At 56.2% G+C, this 19,336-nt stretch overlaps 1 protein-coding gene across 5 annotated transcripts in view; it reads right to left on the minus strand.

Annotated features, from left to right (window-relative positions):
- The window catches only part of SHANK1 (SH3 and multiple ankyrin repeat domains 1), a 61,273-nt gene that overhangs the window by 40,773 nt on the left and 1,164 nt on the right, over positions 1 to 19,336 (minus strand). For all 5 annotated transcript variants that reach the window (XM_030821149.1, XM_030821150.1, XM_030821151.1 and 2 more), the window contains exons 2-12: positions 17,364 to 17,661; positions 16,974 to 17,177; positions 16,357 to 16,428; positions 14,883 to 14,991; positions 14,499 to 14,650; positions 12,648 to 12,815; positions 12,072 to 12,188; positions 4,891 to 4,968; positions 4,578 to 4,644; positions 3,963 to 4,293; positions 2,924 to 3,117 (exon numbers count right to left, since the gene is read on the minus strand). In XM_030821149.1, the coding sequence (XP_030677009.1) occupies positions 2,924 to 3,117; positions 3,963 to 4,293; positions 4,578 to 4,644; positions 4,891 to 4,968; positions 12,072 to 12,188; positions 12,648 to 12,815; positions 14,499 to 14,650; positions 14,883 to 14,991; positions 16,357 to 16,428; positions 16,974 to 17,177; positions 17,364 to 17,618 (1,747 nt within the window). In that variant the 5' untranslated portion in view covers positions 17,619 to 17,661. The remainder of the gene's footprint in view (positions 1 to 2,923; positions 3,118 to 3,962; positions 4,294 to 4,577; positions 4,645 to 4,890; positions 4,969 to 12,071; positions 12,189 to 12,647; positions 12,816 to 14,498; positions 14,651 to 14,882; positions 14,992 to 16,356; positions 16,429 to 16,973; positions 17,178 to 17,363; positions 17,662 to 19,336) is intronic.

A 19,336-nucleotide genomic window follows, 5' to 3' on the forward strand; every position in this document is an offset into this window, starting at 1 on the left:
AAGCCAGATGGAAGTATATAACTTATAGATGGCCAAGGGGTCCAGGGAGGTGTCCCTGAGGTGTGACATATAGGCTGAGACCTGAAGGATCCTAGGAGCTGGGGAGGCAAAGAAAGCATGGAAGAGTTCCAGGCAGAAGGACCAGCATGTTTGAAGAGTTTGGTGTACAAGAAGGCTTGGGGCATTGGAGGAATGGAGGGGTTGGTAGATCGGAGGATTGGAGAATTGGAGGGCTCAGGGCATTGGGGGGATTGGAAGGGTTGGGACATTGGAGGAATGGAGGGGTTGGTAGATCGGAGGATTGGAGAATTGGAGGTCTCAGGGCATTGGGGGATTGGAAGGCTTGGGGCATTGGAGGAATGGAGGGGTTGGGGCACTGGGGAATTGGAAGGCTCGGGCACTGGAGGATTGGATGGCTTGGGCCACTGGGGGAATGGAGGGCTTGGGGCTTTGGGAGATTGGAGGGATTGGGGCATTAGAGGATTAGAGGGTTTGGGGCATTGGAGAATTGGAGGACTTGGGGCATTGGGGGATTGGAGGGCTCAGGGCATTGGAGGATTGGAGGGATCGGGGCGTTGGAGGATTGGAGGGCTCGGGGCATTGGAGGGTTGGAGGGCTCGGGGCATTGGGAGATTGGAGGACTCAGGGCATTGGAGGATTGGAGGGTTTGGGGCATTGGGAGATTGGAGGACTTGGGGCATTGGAGGATTAGAGGGTTTGGGGCATTGGGAGATGGGAGGACTCAGGGCATTGGAGGATTAGAGGTTTGGGGTATTGGGAGATTGGAGGCCTTGGGGCACTGGAGGATTAGAGGGTTTGGGGCATTGGGAGATGGGAGGACTCAGGGCATTGGAGGATTGGAGGGCTCAGGGCATTGGAGGACTGGAGAGAAGGATGAGGTCCCTGGAATCTTGTGGGTGAAAGGAAGAGTCGCATGAGATGAGGTTGACAAGATGGGCAGAGAGGCAGCTTTGAGGCCAGGTTAAGACTTTGGGCTTTGATTCTGAGAGTAGCAGGAGTCGGCTACCTCATCCGGTTGTGTGAAGCTCAGTGACATCGTGGATGTGGGCGTGCTTTGAGGCAATTAAATCCCTCTTAATGGAAGACGAGGATATAAAAACAGAAGGCAGTGTGTTCTCTCCCTGCATAGAAGCATTGAGCTTGTAGCTCAGCAAGATACTGCCCATGGTCCTCTGCCTGCCTGGAAGGTCTTTTACCTCTGGCCTCAGCTCACCTTTCTTTTCTCCCATCTCCCCCAACCCCATGTGCCTACGTCCTAGGCAGCTGGCCCTGAAGGAGCTGCACCTGGCCCCCACAGCAGCTCCTGAATTTGATCATTCATTCACTCATTCATTCACTCAACATATGTGCATTAAAGCCTCCTGTGTGTTGGGTCATTAAACTGAGCCCTAGAGACGCAGAGACCAATGACTTATGACCTCACCTCCAGGAACTCAGACTATGGGAAGAGAAACTATGAAACACATGCAGTTACACAGCCCACCTGATGTTCTGACCCCCGAATACCCTTCAAGGCCTCACTCAAGTTGACCTTCTATGGTAGGATCCTCCCTGCTTATCCAGGGGCCCAGGTCTCTCTCCCCTAAGTGCCTAAAGTAGGGGCCACTTAGGAAAATGATGGCTTTTTTTTTTTTTTTTTTTTGAGATGGAGTTTCACTCTTCTCAGCCAGGCTGGAGTGCAGTGGTGTGATCTTGGCTCACTGCAACCTCCACCTCCCAGGTTCAAGCAATTCTCCTGCCTCGGCCTCCCAAGTAGCTGGGATTACAAGTGTGTGCCACCACACCTGGCTAATTTTTTTTTTTTTTTTGTATTTTTAGTAGAGATGGGGATTCACCATGTTGGCCAGGTCTCGAACTCCTGATCTCAGGTGATCCACCCGCCTCGGCCTCCGAAAGTGCTGGGATTACAGGTGTGAGCCACCTTGCCCAGCCAAATGATGGCTCTTATATGGCACTTGTTATGTAGGAAACATTGGTCTAAGTGCTTTACATGATCTGACTCCTCTAATCCTCATGAGAGTACCATTTTACAGATGAAGAAACTGAGGCCCAGAGAAGTCACTTAGCTGAGGTCACCCCGCTGGGAAGTGGTGGGGTCTGGATTTGAACCCAGGCCGCCAGGCTCTCAACCTCTATACCGCTCAGCTCCTGGGCAGCCTAGAGTCTGGCAAAGAATTGTTCCAATGCCTCGTATTAACAGCCACACCTGCGGCCCGTGGTAGTCTCTAAAGCATCCTTCTATCCAAGAACACGTCAGCAGCCCTGCAAAGCCTACAAGCAGGGGAGACCGGCCCCACTTTCCAGATGAAGGCGGCAAAACCAAAGGGAGGTGAACCCTGATAACAGCAACCACCATTTTGGGAGCCCTCGCCACGGCCAAGCATCTTACATCTGCCAGCTCATTGGGGCCCTAGAAGTAGGTCCCTGCCTGTCTCTCAGTTGAGGACCCCTGGGCAAATGCAGGAGGCAAAGTTAAGGCTGCTTGGCCTCACACTCTGCACCAGGTGGCAGGAAGGACTGTGGGCTTGGACTGAGGACCTTGGGCAAGTGGCTTCACCTGTGTGAGGCTCTGTTCCTTCAACCATGCAATGGGGCCCATGACCTCCCTCCCCAGAAAGGGCCATCAGGAGTCTAATGAGACGATTTGGTGAGACGTTCCAGCCATGCCCTGCACACGGCATCAGTGTCCCACAATGGGACACGGCTCACTTCACTGCCTCCTGACAGGGTCATCTCAGCTACACTCTATGGTCCTCCAAGCCTCAAGGGGTGTCCTGGGGCTCTCTGAGGTCTCCAGAGTGCATGAGATACTCCAGGTGCCTGAGAATGGTCTGCTCTCTGCTCCACATTTTCCCTGATCGCCCCCACAGCCCAGCCCAGGCCCTGCTTCCACCCTGGGTACCTTTGATCTTCTCGCCCTTGCTCAGGGAGATCTCCCCCTCGGCTTGGGCCTGGTAGGACTTCACAGCCATGAAGGAGCGTCCGGGTACCGCTGAGTAGAGCTTCCTCCGCCTCCCGCGGCTGCCCAGGGAGCCCCCGGGGCCCCCTGAGCCCCCCGTGCCCCCGGCTGGCCCTTCCCGGGGTGTCCCGCTGGAGCTGCGTACACAGAGGGCATGAGAGGCAGGGGAAGGTGGAGGGAGGGGACACCTCTGGGAGGACAGGGGTCCTTGGGTGGGGGAAGAGGACGGAGCATCAGGGTGGGGGAGGGGGTTTTCCCAGCACTGGTGTCCTCCAGGAAAGAGGGCATTTGGGGGCTCCCTCTGCCTGCCCGCAGCTGCCCCAACCAGCCCCCTCTCCTGCCTCCTGGCTTCCGGCTCTGCCCCCTCCCACGGTCCTGTGCGCACCGCCTGATTCAGCTTCCTGAGGCTGAGCTGGGACTGTGTCATCCCTCCGCTCACGAGCCTTCCGCGACTCCCAGCTTCCTCCTGGGTCAGGTCCAACTCCTCTGCCCGCCGTTGCCAGCCTCTCCCCCACTTCCTCGGGACACGCCTGGCTGGCCTTCGCCTCCTTCTCAGCCTCCTCTAGCCAGGTGGGCTTCCTGACCCCGGAATGTCCCCCGCCCCCTCCTCATCCTCCCTCCAGAGTGACCTCTCTGTCCCCCCCAAGTCCCTGCCACCCCCCCATCCTCTTCCTGCTCAGCTTCCCTCCACCTCACCCTGTCACTCTGTCTGTCCCCAGGGGCTGGCGCCCATGTTTCTTTGGGGTACCCTCTGCCTGGGGCCCCTGTCGTGGAGCAGATGTCCAGCTAACATGTGGTGCACTGGGGGTGGAGTTGGGACAGTAGCTCCCAAGGCCTTACTTTACCCCAAGGTGACACTAGGGACTTGGATGGATGAGGGCCTACAGAGGAAGGCAGCTGGGCGGGCCTCGGGGGAAGCTGCCGATCTGGAGAGGGGATTTGACGGGGCTGGGGACTGTGGAGCCAGGGCTGCCTCCCCTACCTGGGCCGGCCTCGGGGCTGCCTCTTGGCGTCCTCAGGGTGCCTCCCTCGGGATGGAGAGCGGGCCCTGGCACCCCGGGGGCTGCTGGCACTTCGGAGGGTCCCGCTGCTGAGCTTGGTGGCGGGGGCTGAGGGCTGTGACTGGCCCTGGGAACCTGAGGTAGGGCCAGGGGCCCCAGAGGACGAGGCCCCCGGGGCGGAGAACACCATCCAGTCGGGCAGCGCCATGCTGGTGTCACTGTTGGCCCGCAGCAGCGCCGGGGGCACCGTCAGCCCTGTGCCCGGGGGCCCCCGTCGCCGGGCCGCATACTTGGGGGACTCCTGGAAGGGCACTGAGAGGGCACAGTGGCGGCGGGGGCAGGTGTTAGGGGAGAAAAGGCAAGCAGGGGGCCATGCGGGGGCAAGAGATGGTGGGAGAGAGGCATGAGGGAGAAAGAGATGAGAAAGGGCGGGGGGCCTGGAATTGCTCCCCCACCACCACCCAGACATTTTTGGTCCTCTAGGGTTTTCTCCATCCTATCCTGGCCCCCAAGTCAGGTCCCCCAACTCCCCCAACCCACCATGAAAGCCCAACCGCCCCAGGTTCTCTGTGCAACCCCAGCTCCCTGTCACTCACCCACATCCTGTTCTCGATGGTTTCGGATCAGCTCCCCCAGCTCAAAATTCCCAGCAATCACTGCCACCTGGAGGGAGGGGGTAGAGGCAGGTCGATGGGGCCCAGGCAGCAGAGAGAGGGCAGGAAACACGGTGAGGTCCCTGGCCCGACCCAAACCTTCCACTCCGACAATGCCGCCCTCCATCTTCTTCCAGCTCCCCCTCCACGGCCTGTCTCCTTGCTTTCCTCATTGTCCCCTTCCTTATCCGCTGGGTGTCACTGTCACCCTTTCCTTAGCCCTGGAAACTTCAGCACATCCCCTGCAGCCCCAGACCTGGAAGGGGGTCTGCCCGTTGTTATTCTTCACATCCTTGTCGGCACCTCGGTACAGGAGGATCCTGGCACAGGTCTCCTGCGGGTCATGGCCAATGGCACAGGACAAAGAGAGAGAGAAAAAATTAAAATCACCATGAGTGGATACAGGTACTGTGCTAAAAGCCTCAGGAATAAATACTCCACCCTAAACCTGCACCACTCAGGACAGCAGCCACCTGCCAGGTACGGACCAGCAGCACTTTAAATGTGGCTGGCCCAAACGGACATGCACCATGCATGCGAAATACACACTGGATTTCAAGGATGCCATATGAAAACAAGAAAGAATTTAAATGTCTATAGCCAAGCGTGGTGGCTCAAGCCTATAATCCTAAGACTTTGGGAGGCCAAGGCAGAAGTTCCAGACCAGCCTGGGTGACATAGTGAGACGCCCCCCGTCTCTACAAAAAAATAAACAGAAATTAGCCAGGCATGGTGGTGGGTGCCTGGAGTCCCAAATACTTGGGAGGCTGAGGTGGGAGGATCGCTTGAGCTCAGGAGTTCCAGGCTGCAGTGAGCTGAGATCAAGCCTGGGTGACAGAGCAGGAACCTGTCTCCCCCCCAGGAAAAAAAATGTCAGGTGTGGTGACACACACCTGTGATCCCAGCACTTTGGGAGGCTGAGGTGAGCGGATCACTGGAGGCCAGGTTATTTGAGCCCAGCCTGGCCAACATGGTGAAACCCCGTCTCTAACAGAAAATACAAAAATTAGCCAGGTGTGGTGGGGGGCGCCTGTAATCCCAGCTACTCAGGAGGCTGAGGTGGGAGAATCACTTGAACCCAGGAGGTGGAAGTTGCAGCGAGCCGAGATTCCGCCACTGCACTCCAGCCTGGGTGACAGAGTGAGAGTCTGTCTCAAAAAAAAAAAAAAAAAAAGTAATAATTTCTGTATTGATTCTATGTTGAAATGATAATGTTTTAGATACACTGTTATAAGTAAAATATGTTGTTAAAATAAATGTCACCTAATTATTTTCCCCTTCTCTTTAACGTGGCCACTAGGATATTTGAGGGCATTTAGGGTATGTGCTCATGCTACGTTCCACTGGATGTTGGGGCTGGATAATCCTTTGGTGACTCATTGGTTTGTGGAGGGTGTTCTGAGCCCTGTGGGATGTTGAGTAGCATCCCCAGTCTCTACCACTAGATGCCAGTAGCACTCCCCTCCCCAGTCATGACAACCAAAAACGTCTAGACATTGCCAAGTGTCCCCTGGGAGACAGAAGCTCCCCGGTTGAGAACCGCAGGTCTAGACCTTACGGAGGCTTACCATGTTACGTGCCAGGCGCTTGGCACTTTAGAGACAGAAGCTCATTGAATTGCCCAACAATTCCAGGACATGGAAATTGTCTCTATTTTACAGAGGCGGAAACTAAGGCTTTCAAAAGAGCCCAAGGTGGGCCAGGCGCGGTGGCTCACTCCTGTAATCCCATCACTTTGGGAAGCCGAGGCGGGAGGATCGCTTGAGCCCGGGAGTTTGAGACCAGCCTGGGCAACATGGCGAAACCCCGTCTCTACAAAAAATTTTTAAAAATTAGCCTGGTGTGGTGGCATACGCCTGTAGTCCCAACTACTTGTGGGGCTGAGGTGAGAGGATCACTTGAGCCCAAGAGTTCGAGGCTGCAAAGATCCTTGTTCATGCCACTGCACTCCAGTGTGGGTGACAAAGTGAGACCCTGTCTCGGCCGGGCGCGGTGGCTCACGCCTGTAATCCCAGCACTTTGGGAGGCCGAGGCGGGCAGATCACAAGGGCAGGAGATAGAGACCATCCTGACTAACACGGTGAAACCCCGTCTCTACTAAAAATACAAAAAAATTAGCCGGGTGTGGTGGCGGGCGCCTGTAGTCCCAGCTACTCGGGAAGCTGAGGCAGGAGAATGGCGTGAACCCGGGAAGCGGAGCTTGCAGTGAGCCGAGATTGTGCCACTTCAGCCTGGGGGACAGAGCCAGACTCCGTCTCAAAAAAAAAAAAAAAAGTGAGACCCTGTCTCAAAAAAAAAGGGTGTGGGGTGGGGGGGGGCTCAAGGTCACACAGCTGGTGATTATCAGCCTTGGATTTGAACCCAGATCTCCCTGACTCCAAAGCCTTCTATCTTAATCACACTTTCTGCCAGGCGCAGAAGGAAGGGGACACACCTTGTGGAGGAAAGGGTGGAGGCAGGACTGGGCCAGTGGAGACAGGGACACCTTCTACATTCAGATCAATTTCTCACCAATGTCAATCACAGGCACCCCTCATCACTCTTTGGGCTAAGCACAAAGTCCATGCCACGGCCTAGGAGGGTTAGGGTTAGCTGAGCTAACCTGAGCTGCCTGACCCTCACCAGCTTCATCTTCTACCACCTGCCCTTGCTCCCAGGCTCCAGCCACACGGGCCACCTCCTTCCTCTGACAGCACCCTCGTGCCCCAGGACCTTTGCACGGCTGCTCCCTCTGCTTGGAATCCTTTCCTGCTAGATCATAGCATAGCTTGCTTCCTCACTTCATTCAGGCTTTTGCACAAATGCCACCTCTTCAGAGAGGTCTTCTCTGGCCATCCTGTCTAAAAAAAAAAAAAAAGCCCTTGTCCTCTTCCTCGCTTTATTTTTATTTATTTATTTATTTTTAAAAATTTTTTGAGATAGAGTTTCGCTCTTGTCACCCAGGCTGGAGTGCAGTGACACGATCTCGGCTCACTGCAACCTCTGCCTCCCAGGTTCAAGTGATTCTTCTGCCTCAGCCTCCTGAGTAGCTGAGATTACAGGCACCCACCATCACATCTGGCTAATTTTTGTATTTTTAGTAGAGACAGGCTTTCCCCATGTTGGCCAGGCTGGTCTCGAACTCCCAACCTCAGGTGATCCGCCTGTCTTGGCTTCCCAAAGTTCTGGGATAACAGGAGTGAGCCACCGTGCCCAACCCTTTGCTTTATTTTTTAGTACGACACTGATGTATGTGCCAGGCACTCTAAGCCAATGTTAACTCATTTTCTTCATAACCCCGTCTCCCTGAAATTCCATTTCCTGTTATTTGTCTCATTAGCGTCTCTTCTCCTCTACATCATAAGTTGTACAGGGGCATGATTTTGCCTGTGGCACCCACCACCTGGATTAAGGCTGGACCCACAGGACCTGTTCGGTAGGACGAGTGTCCTCTCCCTTTTGTCTTGGCCTGGCCAAACCCAACTTGGCCTCCAGCTCAACTCTACCCCAGTGCCCTCTGATGCTAAATTTAACCACCATTCCCCAAGCACCTCCTTGATCTTACCCCTTCCACATGACAAATCCACCAAGGGGTTTGTATGGGCCCATGTTACAGGACAGGTTCAGAGAGGGCGGATGCTATGCCCAAGGCCACACAGCCAGTTAGTGGAGCAGTTAGGATTCCAACCTGGCCTTCTTCTTCTTCTTCTTTTTTTTTTTTTTTTTTTTTTTTGAGACAGAGTCTCGCTCTGTTGCCAGGCTGGAGTGCAGTGGCGCGATCTTGGCTCACTGCAGCCTCCACCTCTTGGGCTCAAGCGATCCTCCTGTGCACCTGGCCTTCTGATCCTGTGGTTCACCTGTCTCGTATGAATGGACGATTCTGACTGCCAAAGTCACACATCAGGCAGCAGTTAGCCCAGTGTGTGTTCTGGGTGTGTTTGTGAGTGTGTGTGTGCATATGAGTCTGTGTATGCCTGTGCTGCAGGCCAACTAGACTGTTAACTCCTGCCATGTGTCCTTTTGCGTGTTTTTCTTTTCTTTTTTCTTTCTTTCTTTTTTTGTTTTTAGGATGGAGTCTCGCTCTGTTACCCAGGCTGGAGTGCAGTGGTGCGATCTCAGCTCACTGCAACCTCCGCCTCCTGAGTTCAAGCAATTCTCTGCCTCAGCCTCCCAAGTAGCTGGGATTACAGGCACCTGCCACCACGCCTGGCTAATTTTTGTCTTTTTAGTAGAGACAGGGTTTCACCATCTTGGCCAGGCTTGTCTTGAACTGCTGACCTCGTGATCCACCCGCCTCGGCCTCCCAAAGTGCTGGGATTACAGGCGTGAGGCACCGCGCCTGGCTTTTTGCGTGTTTTCACACTCCCAACCCCCACACTGGGGGCACAGAGCCAGAGCACAGCCCCTAAGCTCACCTGCTCCTCATCCTACTCTTACAAAGCTGAGAAGGTGTGCAAGTCAGAGTTGATGGCTCCCTCCCCTGGGCACCGAGAGAAACTCGCATTTAACGGCATCCTAGCACTTATCTCATGCCGTAGCCATGATTTGCTTACACGTCTGCCTCCTCACCAGACTGTGAACTCCCACCCCCCCCAAACCCCGCCCTCGCCCTCCCCAGGCCAGATGCTGCGTCTGATTCATCTCACATCCCCAAGGCCTGGTGCTGTGCACGTAGTAGGTGCCCAAGGAACGTGCATGGAAAGGATGAGGATGGAGGATGTGGGGTTGAGTCAGTCAAAATTCATTTGTTCGAGTCATTCATTCATTCGTTGAGTCATTCAGTCTGTTGAAACAAGCAAACACCTGTTGAATGCTCAGAGCCAGGCACTGTGCACAGTCTTGGTGGAAATCCAAGAGGGCTGACCCATCATTCATTCACTCATTTTCATTCATTCATTCAGTCACTCAACAAAGATGCAGCTAGGCCTGCTGTGTGCTGGGGTCCTGGAACAGAGCAAGTAATCAGACTCAACCCCCACCCTTGAAGTGCTCACAGCCTAGACACAGATCTGACTTTCACCACCAAATGCTAGACGGGCATATCAGGAGGCCAAGGTGGCAGAGGCTGAGGAAAAACTGTCAGACTCAGCCCTGGCTCTTGGAAAGCTTAAAGCCTGGAAGACAATGGGGGGAAATAGAGAAATCAAGTTCGCATGTGTTATGCATCGATTTGTTAAGCCCATGGCAAAGGCAAGCAAAACTATTAACCCACTTGATCCTTTTGCATGGTGGATATTTATTTATTTATTTATTTTTGAGACGGAATCTCGCTCTATCGCCCAGGCTGGAGTGCAGTGGCGCGATCTCGGCTCCCTGCAAACTCCGCCTCCCGGGTTCACGCCATTCTCCTGCCTTAGCCTCCCGAGTAGCTGGGACTACAGGCACCTGCCACCATGCCCGGCTAACTTTTTTTTGTATTTTTAGTAGAGACGGGGTTTCACTGTGTTAGCCAGGATGGTCTCAATCTCCTGACCTCGTGATCCGCCCGCCTCGGCCTCCCAAAGTGCTGGGATTACAGGCATGAGCCACCACGCCTGGTCTGCATGGTGGATATTAATTATTGACCCATTTCACAGCTGAGAAAGGAGATCAGGGAGGGGAAAATGACTTGTTCATCTGTCCCACTAAGAAAACTCTGCCTGCTCTCTAATTCTTTTTTTTTTTTTTTTTTTTAAGGCAGGGTCTCACTCTGTCACCCAGGCTGGAGTGCAGTGGCATGATCATAGCTCATTGCAGCCTCCACCTCCCAGACTCAAGCAATTCTCCTGCCTCAGCCTCCTGAGTAGCTGGGACCTCAGGTGCACACCACTGTGCCCAGCTAATTTTTGTATTTTTTCATAGAGACCAGGTTTTCCCATGTTGCCCAGGCTGGTCTCGAACTCCTGGGCTCAAGCCACCCTCCCACCTAGGCCTCCCAAAGTGTTGGGATTACAGGCATGAGCCACCGTGCCTGGTCTAATTCTCTATACTAAAATTTCTCTGTTTATCTGAACAGTACAGTTTCTGTCTCTCGACTGGACCCTGACTGACACTGGTGATGGTAACAATGACAATTATTATTCTGATGGCTGCCTTCCAGGGATGAGCATGTAATATACACGATGGCTCACCCTCTTCAATAAGAGCTGGCATTATTCCCATTTCAGGAAGAAGGATGGAGCCTCAAAGAGGGGGAGGGACTTGTTTGCTCCCCATCCCCATCTGCCTGTGGGGCCGGGGCTTCTTCCCCCTCAGCTGCACGACGGCCTGGGAGTCAAGAGGATTGGTTGCGAGGCCTGTGTCGCAGAGCAGGAGACAGAAGCACGCAGGGAGAGAAGTGCCGGCACCATGTTGGTTCCGTTTGACAAACACTGACTCTTCCCTGGGCTCCAGGCATACTGCTGGCTGCCATGAGGCGGCACGTGGCCACCCGCCAAATCCCCAGCACTGCAAGTTCTGCCGAGGCAGAGGGGGCTGAGGGCTGTTTTGGAAGACTTCCTGGAGGAAGGGGGCTGACAGACCAGCTCTGTCATGCTAGCGCCTGTCTCTCTACGAACCTCCACCAGCTGCCCTTCAAGGGCAGGGAGCATCAAGAAATAGGTGGGGAGACTGAGGCTTTCCATGGGGCTGATCTGCCCAGGATCATCTGCAGCTCAGGTGGCTAAAGTACCAGAGGTCATGACATTGAAAGATCCGGCTCTTGCCAACCAGCTGCCATGAGCCCCCCTGCCTGCTCCGTACCTCCCCTCTCCTAGGGACCCCAGAAGTGGGGGTGTTCTTCCCGTCTCCCTTCAGCACTCCCTTCCTGCTCAGGGACCCAGGTTGTCAGGACCCCCAAGGTCCTGAATTGCTAAAACTCCCACTGCAGCCCCCACTGTCGCTCCCTTCAGGGGCCACGGGGGCTGCACGTTGGCCTTTCCCCCGTGCCCTGCCATGCTGCCACGTGGCACCTGCACACACCACTGGCTGAATGGAGACACAGGGGAACTGAGGATCCACAGCCCCCTTTCCTCTGGCTTTCTGCATAGGCTGTGCTCCCACCCTGGAGCACTCCTTTCTCCCCTTTTCTGCTTCTGCTCATCTTAACACTGGGGGCATCTCCTCCAGGAAGCCACTGCACCCCCAGCCACTCCATCCGAAGCCCAGTTCCAGATGTGGGCTCCCACAGGGATCTGGATTCCCTGTGACTTTGCTCTGAGCACTCTGGATTGTAGCAGCAAACTATGTTGTCTGCCCTCTGCTAGGCCATGAGGTCAACCCTTTGTCCCCAGCACCCAGCTCCAGGCCTGATACAGAGAAGGAGCTCAGTAAATATCTGTTGGATGGATGGATGGATGAATGGATGACTGGATGAAAGGATGGAAATAGTGAAGAAGTGAAGGGTGCAGAGATGCAGTCAAGAGGAGTGTCTGAGCTTGGCCCTGAGGGAGGCGGCTATGGGGGATGCCAGGGGCCTGGGGTGGCCGCTGCTAGGCAGACCTTGTTGTAGAGGGCGCAGATGTGCAGAGCCGTGTTCCCCGAGGCGTTCTGGGCTCCGGGCTCAGCCCCATAGAAGAGCAGATGCTCCAGATGCTGAGAGTGACCCCGCTGGCAGGCCTGGGCAGGACAGGGAGCGAGGGGCATGGATCAGACCCGGGCTGTTCTCCCTCTGGGCCAAGAGTCTGTCTATGACCTGTGCGCTGGCCTTCTCATCCTATCGTTCACCGCATCCACCTCCCCATCACCTTTTAGCCCCCCTTCCTGCTCTGGGACCCAGGCTGTCAGCCTCAAAATCCAAATGTTCAGTCATTCCAAGGCCCAGGCATCTGGTCTGCCTCCTTAAGAGGGTCAAGAGGCCGGCCCATCTCTCTCAGGGATCAAGGCGTCAGGTTCCCCAGCCTATGCCCCCTTAGGGTCTTCCTGTCTTCACCCCCACCATTTCCTCTTTGGGGACCATGTTTTTCTCACCCCCATGCTCTGTGAGGACCCTGGCATCTGGTTCCCAGCCCCAGCCCCTTGGATGCCTCAGGGACTGGGTCCCGCACCCCAGCCCTTCATGGCCTGAATTAGGAGCACCTGGTGGATTTCCTGCCAGCCGTTCTCATCAGCTATGCCCAGCTGGGCCCTGTTGAACAGGAGCAGCTCACAGCATCGGGGGTCACCACCCACCATAGCTGTGTGGAACAGAGGGGTCAGCCCCCGACGGTCCTTGTAGTTGGGGGAACCCCCAAGGTCCAGGAGCGCCTAGGAACGGAGAGAGAACTCGGTAGAAAAACACAGATGACAGTCACACATTTACCAGCTCATTCTGAAGGGCCAGGGGGACTGGACCGTCCTGGGTGACCTACAGTGGCCAATGACAGTCTCAGTTCTGCCACGATGCCCTTATGTGACCTTGAGCCTACCCTTTCCCTCCCTGGGCCACTCTGATCCCCTGTGAACAATGTGGGACTTGGGTAGATGCCTCCAGAGGACCCTTGCACTCTGACATCCCACCCAGCCTTTCCCCTGGGGGCGACCTTGGGTGAGCCATTGAAAGACATTAGGGGCCACAGTACCCACCCGTTCCACTTCCTACAGGTGGGTTGTTGGGGACAAATGAGAGGACACAGTCTGGATGCTGGAGGGTCTCTGGCCAAGCGGAAGGTGTTATTAGGTCCAGGATCTCAAAGAAGGGGCACAGCACGAAGCCAGGGGACAGGTAAGCTTGGGTAAGGGCAAGGATCGGGCCGGCCTCATTGGGGCTGGAGGCCACTTCCTGCCCCCACTTGAAGGACAGCTCTGGGTGTGGAAGGCTGGCAATAATGAACATTAATAGGAGAAAGTGTTGGCAGCAACCTTGTGTGAGGACAGCCTGTAGCAGTGCCATCCAACAGAACGTTTCCCCCGTCGTGGGGATGGTCTGCAACTGCACCACCCTATGCGGCAGGCACGTGTGGGCCCCTGAGCACTTGAACGTGGCTAGTGAGCCTGAGGAACTGAAATTTTAATTTTACTTCATTCTAATTAATTTAAATTTAAACAGCCCCAGGTGGCCAGTGGCTACTGGCTTGCATAGCGCAGGTCTGGAGGCTGGGAGGGGCGTGTGTGAGCAGGATGTGGGTTTGGGGGTGAGTGTGCACGGGAGATACATGAAGAGGGTCTGTTAACTCCAGGAGTATACTGCAGGTCTTTGTGGCTGGCGTCTGACTGCATTAGGGGCTCTTCAGGAAAGAATCTGAGGGAGAGAAGGGCGGGGCCATTTAGCTGGAGCATCTGTGCGTTGGGGTGCTTCTCAATGGCTGTCTTTGGGGGCAGCCCATCCTGACCTGCGTAAGAAGAGGAATCAAGTGTCCTGGCGGGGGCAGGGGGAGAAGAGTATTTTAAAATTAGACTGTGCAGCTGCCGCTGTGTATGTATTTTGTGGGTGTATGGGTTTGTCTATTTGGGAAAGTGCATTTGAGGCTGTGTACGTGGGGAAGGGGCTGTATTTGCATGTGAGAGAGTAGGGAGTGGAGCTAGTGCAGTGCTGGGTTTGGAAGGGTAGCTGGGGGGCTGTTTTCAGGGTGTGTGTGGAGGGGCTCTATTTGGGGGCAGAGCAGGGAGCTCACTTTGTATTTTAAGGAATGAGAAGGGTTTACACCTTGAGGAGACAGAGGCAGATTTGGTATTGAGGTGGGTCACAGGGGATGGAGATGTTCTGGGTGTTTAGGGGAGGAGGCTGTGCCCAGGCCTGTGTGATGTCAGCTGTAGCCCAGGTGGGTGCACCTGGGGGGCCTGACAAGGGTGACAATAGGGGCTGTGTGTCAGTCTATGGAAAGGGGCTTTGAACTGGGGACATGAGAGAGCCTATATTTAACAGAAACCAAAGAACTGAGGTTTGAGAAAGAACAAAGGGAAAAGGAGAGAGGGCCCAATGGCGGGGATGGGGGGTCCCCGCAGCCTCACCGTGAGCGCCAGGCAGTGTCGGGCACATGCGGCCTTATGCAGTGCGGTCATTCCATCCCGGGCCCGGAAGTCGATGTGGGCCCCGCCCAGGCACAGGGTTCGAATCACCTCTACAGAGCCTTCAGTCTGGGCCGCCAGTGTCAAGGGGGTCTCTGAAGGGCGGGAAAAGCTGGTCACATGAAGCCCCTTCTCCTCTCCTCCATCCCTTCCCATTTTCCAGGCTCTATAGCTGTCCACCCCACAGCCTCTGGCCCTGTGGCCTCCCGCTTGGACAGCGATGTGTTTGGGAGACACCAGTCAGGAAGGGATCTGAATGCAGATGGCACCCCTGCCCCCCAGCCCTGTCCTGGCCCTGAGGTCCTCCTGATGCCCACCCCTCCCTACCTCCCGAATCCGAGTCATGGTAATTGGGGTCCAGCCCCTTGTCCAGCAGCCGCGCCACCTTGTCAGATGTCCCGAGCTGCACATACTCCAGGAACTTCTTCAACCCCGTCTGAGCCATGGGCAAAGAGAGAGAGGACAGGACAGTCAGGAACAAGGCAGAGAAGCAGCGTCCTCAAGTAGCACTGTCCAGTGAAAATATACGTGGAGTCACATACGCCATTGAAAAGCTTCTAGCAGCCTCCTTTACAGAGAAAGTACCCAGCCCTTTGGGAGGCCGAGGCGGGAGGATCACTTGGGCCCAGGGGTTCGAGACCAGCCTGAGCAACAAAGTGAGACCCTTATCTCTACAAAAAATGCAAAAACCTAGCCAGGTGTGGTGGCACACGCCTGTAGTCCCAGCTACTCGGGAGGCTGAGCTGGAAGGATCCTTTGAACCCTGAAAGGTCGAGGCTGCAGTGAGCCATGATTGCACCACTGCAGCCCGGGTGACAGAGCAAGACCTGTCTCAAAAAAAAAAAAAAAAAAAAAAGCGGGGGGTGGGGTGAAGTGTTAATTGTGTTGAGATTCATGTTGATATATGTTCTTTAACTAATACAGCCACAATGTTACTGTTTCAACAGGTAATTGAGATGAAAATTATTTATGAGGTTATTTAACTTTTTTTTGGTACTAAGTCTTTGAAACCCAGTGTGTATTTCACACTCACAGCAAGTCTTAGTTGGGACCAAACACACTGCAAGCACTCAGGAGCCATACTTGGCCAGTGGTTCCCAAAGTGGACCGTGAAAGTCTGGAGGGATGGAACATTTAGGGGAGGAAAGAGTTCAATGCATGCTGTGGTCGGGAGAGGGTATACAAGGAGGGACTGGGAGTTTTTCCTTCTCAGGGATCAAGAGTCCTTCATTTCTGACCAAAGCAGTTCCCGATTTCCTCCCAGCTCTCACCATCAAGACACAGGAGAGACAGGGGCTGAGGATTGGCGGGCAAGGTACCGGGAGGACAGATATGGCTGGAAAGGGGGGTGTGATGGTTGGATTTTGCAGAGATTCAGGCTATGAGGTTGGGAGAAATGCAGCCTGTCTTTGAAATAGACTAGGCAGAAGGACCTTCAATGTCAGGGTCCTAGGCCAAGGTGGGGAATAAAGAGGACTTGGATGGATATGGGGGGAGGCAGGGGAAGAGAAGGGAGACTCAAAGGAGGCCAGGTGGGAGTGGGAATGATGTGGGCCCAGGCAGAGGCATGAAGTGCAAAAGAGGAAAGTAAGAAGGGGTTGTGATGGGGATAATGGGGGGTATTTGTGGTTGTCTCAAATGTGGTACAGCATCCCAAGTTAAGTGGGGGGAGTGGCCAGAGGGATCGCTGGCTTGGGAAATGCGGAGGTCTGTTGGGAAGAGGTGGGGAGAGAAAGTGGTTGGGCAGGGGGCTCCGGTGGTAGGGGGCTATAGGGGACAGATGCCAGCAGGGTTTTCTCACCTTCGTGTGCAACTTGGCCAGCTGCTTCTCATCCAGGTTGGTCTGTTTGTAAACTCGGGTCTTGTATCGGAACTAAGGTCAGGGGTAGGGTAGTGAGAGAGACACAGAGACTTGGAATCAGGGGCCTGGGGAGAAGGCTTGGGGTAGGGGGAAGGTCTGATCCCCTTCTAATTCCCCGGGGTAGCTCAGGGTAGGAGTGGAAACAGCCCTGGAACCTTGGTCTAGGCGGTAGATGGGTGGCAGTGGCTTTTCCGAGAGTGTTGGGTATTATGGTATATGTGCGCTGCAACCCCTGCCTTGAAGGAGGAGGAGTCTGGACCCCACAGGGAATGTTCTAGAGTGCTTACTGTAATTGGGAATCCTCCCCCAATTTGATGGGCGAGGAGAAGCTTGGGGCAGGAAGGTGACTTGGCCAAGGCCACTTAGCTGGTCAGAAGCAGAACAGACAGTAATTTGAACTCAGGACTCTCTGACTTCCCCGTGATGCTTAGAAGATCTGGACTAGCACACTGGGTGCCCCCTCATTAAGGTTTCGAGTGTGTTAAAAAGTGGCTGGGGGGCAGATGTGTTTCAGGGCATGCCTTCTCTTATCAGTGAAGGAGTTGGGGAAGCTTCACCTCCAGGTAGGGGACCCCCTTCTCAAAGGACTGGGGGTACTCCCGCAGCAGCCTCTCCTCCTCCAGGAAGTTGGCATCGCGGCCTGAGGTGGCCGGTTGGAACAGGCCATAGTTGAGCACATCCTGCAGGCTCTCGCTCAGGGCACAGAGCACCTGCTGCTTGGCCGTCCAGATGGTGGCATCGGGGTTGAAGCGCAGGCATTTCTGGTTGGGGAAGAGATAGGGGCTAGGGTGGGCCAAGGGTTAGAGAAGAGCCTGAGGTGGGTTGGGAAGTGAGCCAGGAGCTGGGTGTGGGGGTGATTCCTGGGAGGATACCCAGCACCAGTGGACTCCCCATGTTGGTTGGGGCCCTGTCCCTTTCCTGCCACTGGCCAGTGGGCTGGTACTCACTGTCTGGTGCAGGTCCGGGATGCCAATCCTGAAGACCATCATGCTGAAGTGGGCGTCGTCTGGGACGGACATTGAGCGGCTCTGGAGGCCTCTAACAGAGGCCAGGCTACCAGGTGCCCCACTGCCCTGGCCCCGGGTCCCCCGGGGGCCTCGACCTGGCCCGTCTGGGGAGCTGTCGGACTCTGAGCCCCCCTCGGGACACTCGCTGGCACTGTGGCGTTCCTCGTCCTCGCTTGTCGCGGGGCTGTGGGTCATCGTGGGGCCACGGGGCGACGGGGGACGGCAGCATCACAGGCGGCTGCAGGGGCCAAGGGCGGCCGTCAGACTAGGAGCCCGGGACCCCTCAGAGGCCACAGGCGCTACTCGGTGGTCAGGCGGTCAAGGGCAGCCTACCCCCACTGCCCAAGATAGGCAGGAAGGAGGCCAGGCACACCCTCGGCCTGCACAGCCTCCCCTGCCGCCTCCTCCCACGCTGGCACGCACACACCCCTGTCCCTGACATGCTTCTGGCATGTGTCTCCTTCCCTGCCCTTGGCCCTACTTGCAGCCCGCCCCCTGCGCCCCACTTTGCCGGTGACCCAGCGTGGCCGTGTCCCAGAAACCGCAGAATCACCGCGGGAGCTACTGGCCCACTTTGCCAGGCCACAGAAAATGCAGCTAAAATTAGCTAAGGACAGACAGGTGGACAACTGACAGGCATCCTGCCCTCCTGGCCCCAGCCTGGCCCCTCACCCCAGAGCTGGGGGGTGGGGTTGGGGAGCAGCTGAGGCTGACACTGAGATGTAGTAAGGGGGAGAGGGAGGCGTGGTGAGCCTGGAGCGGGTGGAGCCGGTGACTTCACTCAAGTGTGGCTGACAACGCGTGGCATGCTGAGTAGTGCTGGGGAATCTGCCGTCCCAGGGGAGCAAGGGACACTGAGATGGGGTGTCATGGGCAGAGCATTTGGCCTAGGGTGTCCCCAAGGGAACCACAAGAGGTGGCTTTTGGAGACTGGGGCATCTTGAGAGGGTGTGCGGGTGGGTGGGGAGGTCGGCCTGGGGAGTGCTGTCCAGGTGACAGTGGTGTGGTGGCCCGGGTAGATGTAGGTGGCTGCAGATGACCTGTAGCTCTTTTCTAGGACTGCAGGGTGGGGGGGCTGGCTTGCTGGGTACTAGGGGCTCCACTCTGAGGACTGGGGGTGTTAGGAGGGAGACTAAGAAGTGAGAGGAGAGTCTGGGGAACTGAGGTGGGGGATCATCTCTGGATCCTTGCTGTTCTCCCTTGAGGTGGCCTTATGAGGGTGGAGCCCCTTCCAAACGGGGTCCGCTTCCCTTCTGTTCTCCCCCAACTCCCACCCCAGCACCGGAAACCAGAATGTCTGGTCTGGTCCCTCCCCCCCACACCAGGCCCGGTTCCTGCACCGTTGCCATGGAGATGGGAAGCAGTGGAGGGTACTGCTGACTTTGGGGGAGTGGGGATGGGCTGGGGGGTTGGGAAAGGGAAGACTAAATGTGTGTGGTGGGAGGAGAGTTCCAGGAGATGTGGGCGAGCGAGCCTCTAACCCAGGGCCGGCGGACCCCTCCCCCACGCGCGGCAGCGCTGCGAAGCCCCCTCCCCCTCCAGGTACCCAGCCACACCGCCCCACCGCGTCCCTGCGGAGACCCCGGCCACCTCTTCCTCGCCCTGCCGCACAGCCCCCCTCGCGATCTGGGGCCCGCAGACACTCCCCCTCGGCTGACCCCGGCTGACCCCCAGCCTCAACCCTGCTCGGAGGAGGTGGCCGGTGGGATGAAAGAAAAGCTGGCTGGGGCCCCCCGCGCGTACGGCTGCCCCAGCCCCCCGGGCCGGCTCCGGCCCCTCCCCCTCAGGGCTCGCGGGAGGGAGCGGGCACGCTCCGCCGGGGCGGCATGAATCAAACGCTCCGCGGCTAAGAATAGCTGGCACGCAGCTGGTACCGAGACGGGCTGAGGAATCGGCGAGGGGGGTGGTGGAGG

Source organism: Nomascus leucogenys, chromosome 10 (assembly GCF_006542625.1).
Source record: "Nomascus leucogenys isolate Asia chromosome 10, Asia_NLE_v1, whole genome shotgun sequence".
Lineage (NCBI taxonomy): Eukaryota > Metazoa > Chordata > Mammalia > Primates > Hylobatidae > Nomascus > Nomascus leucogenys.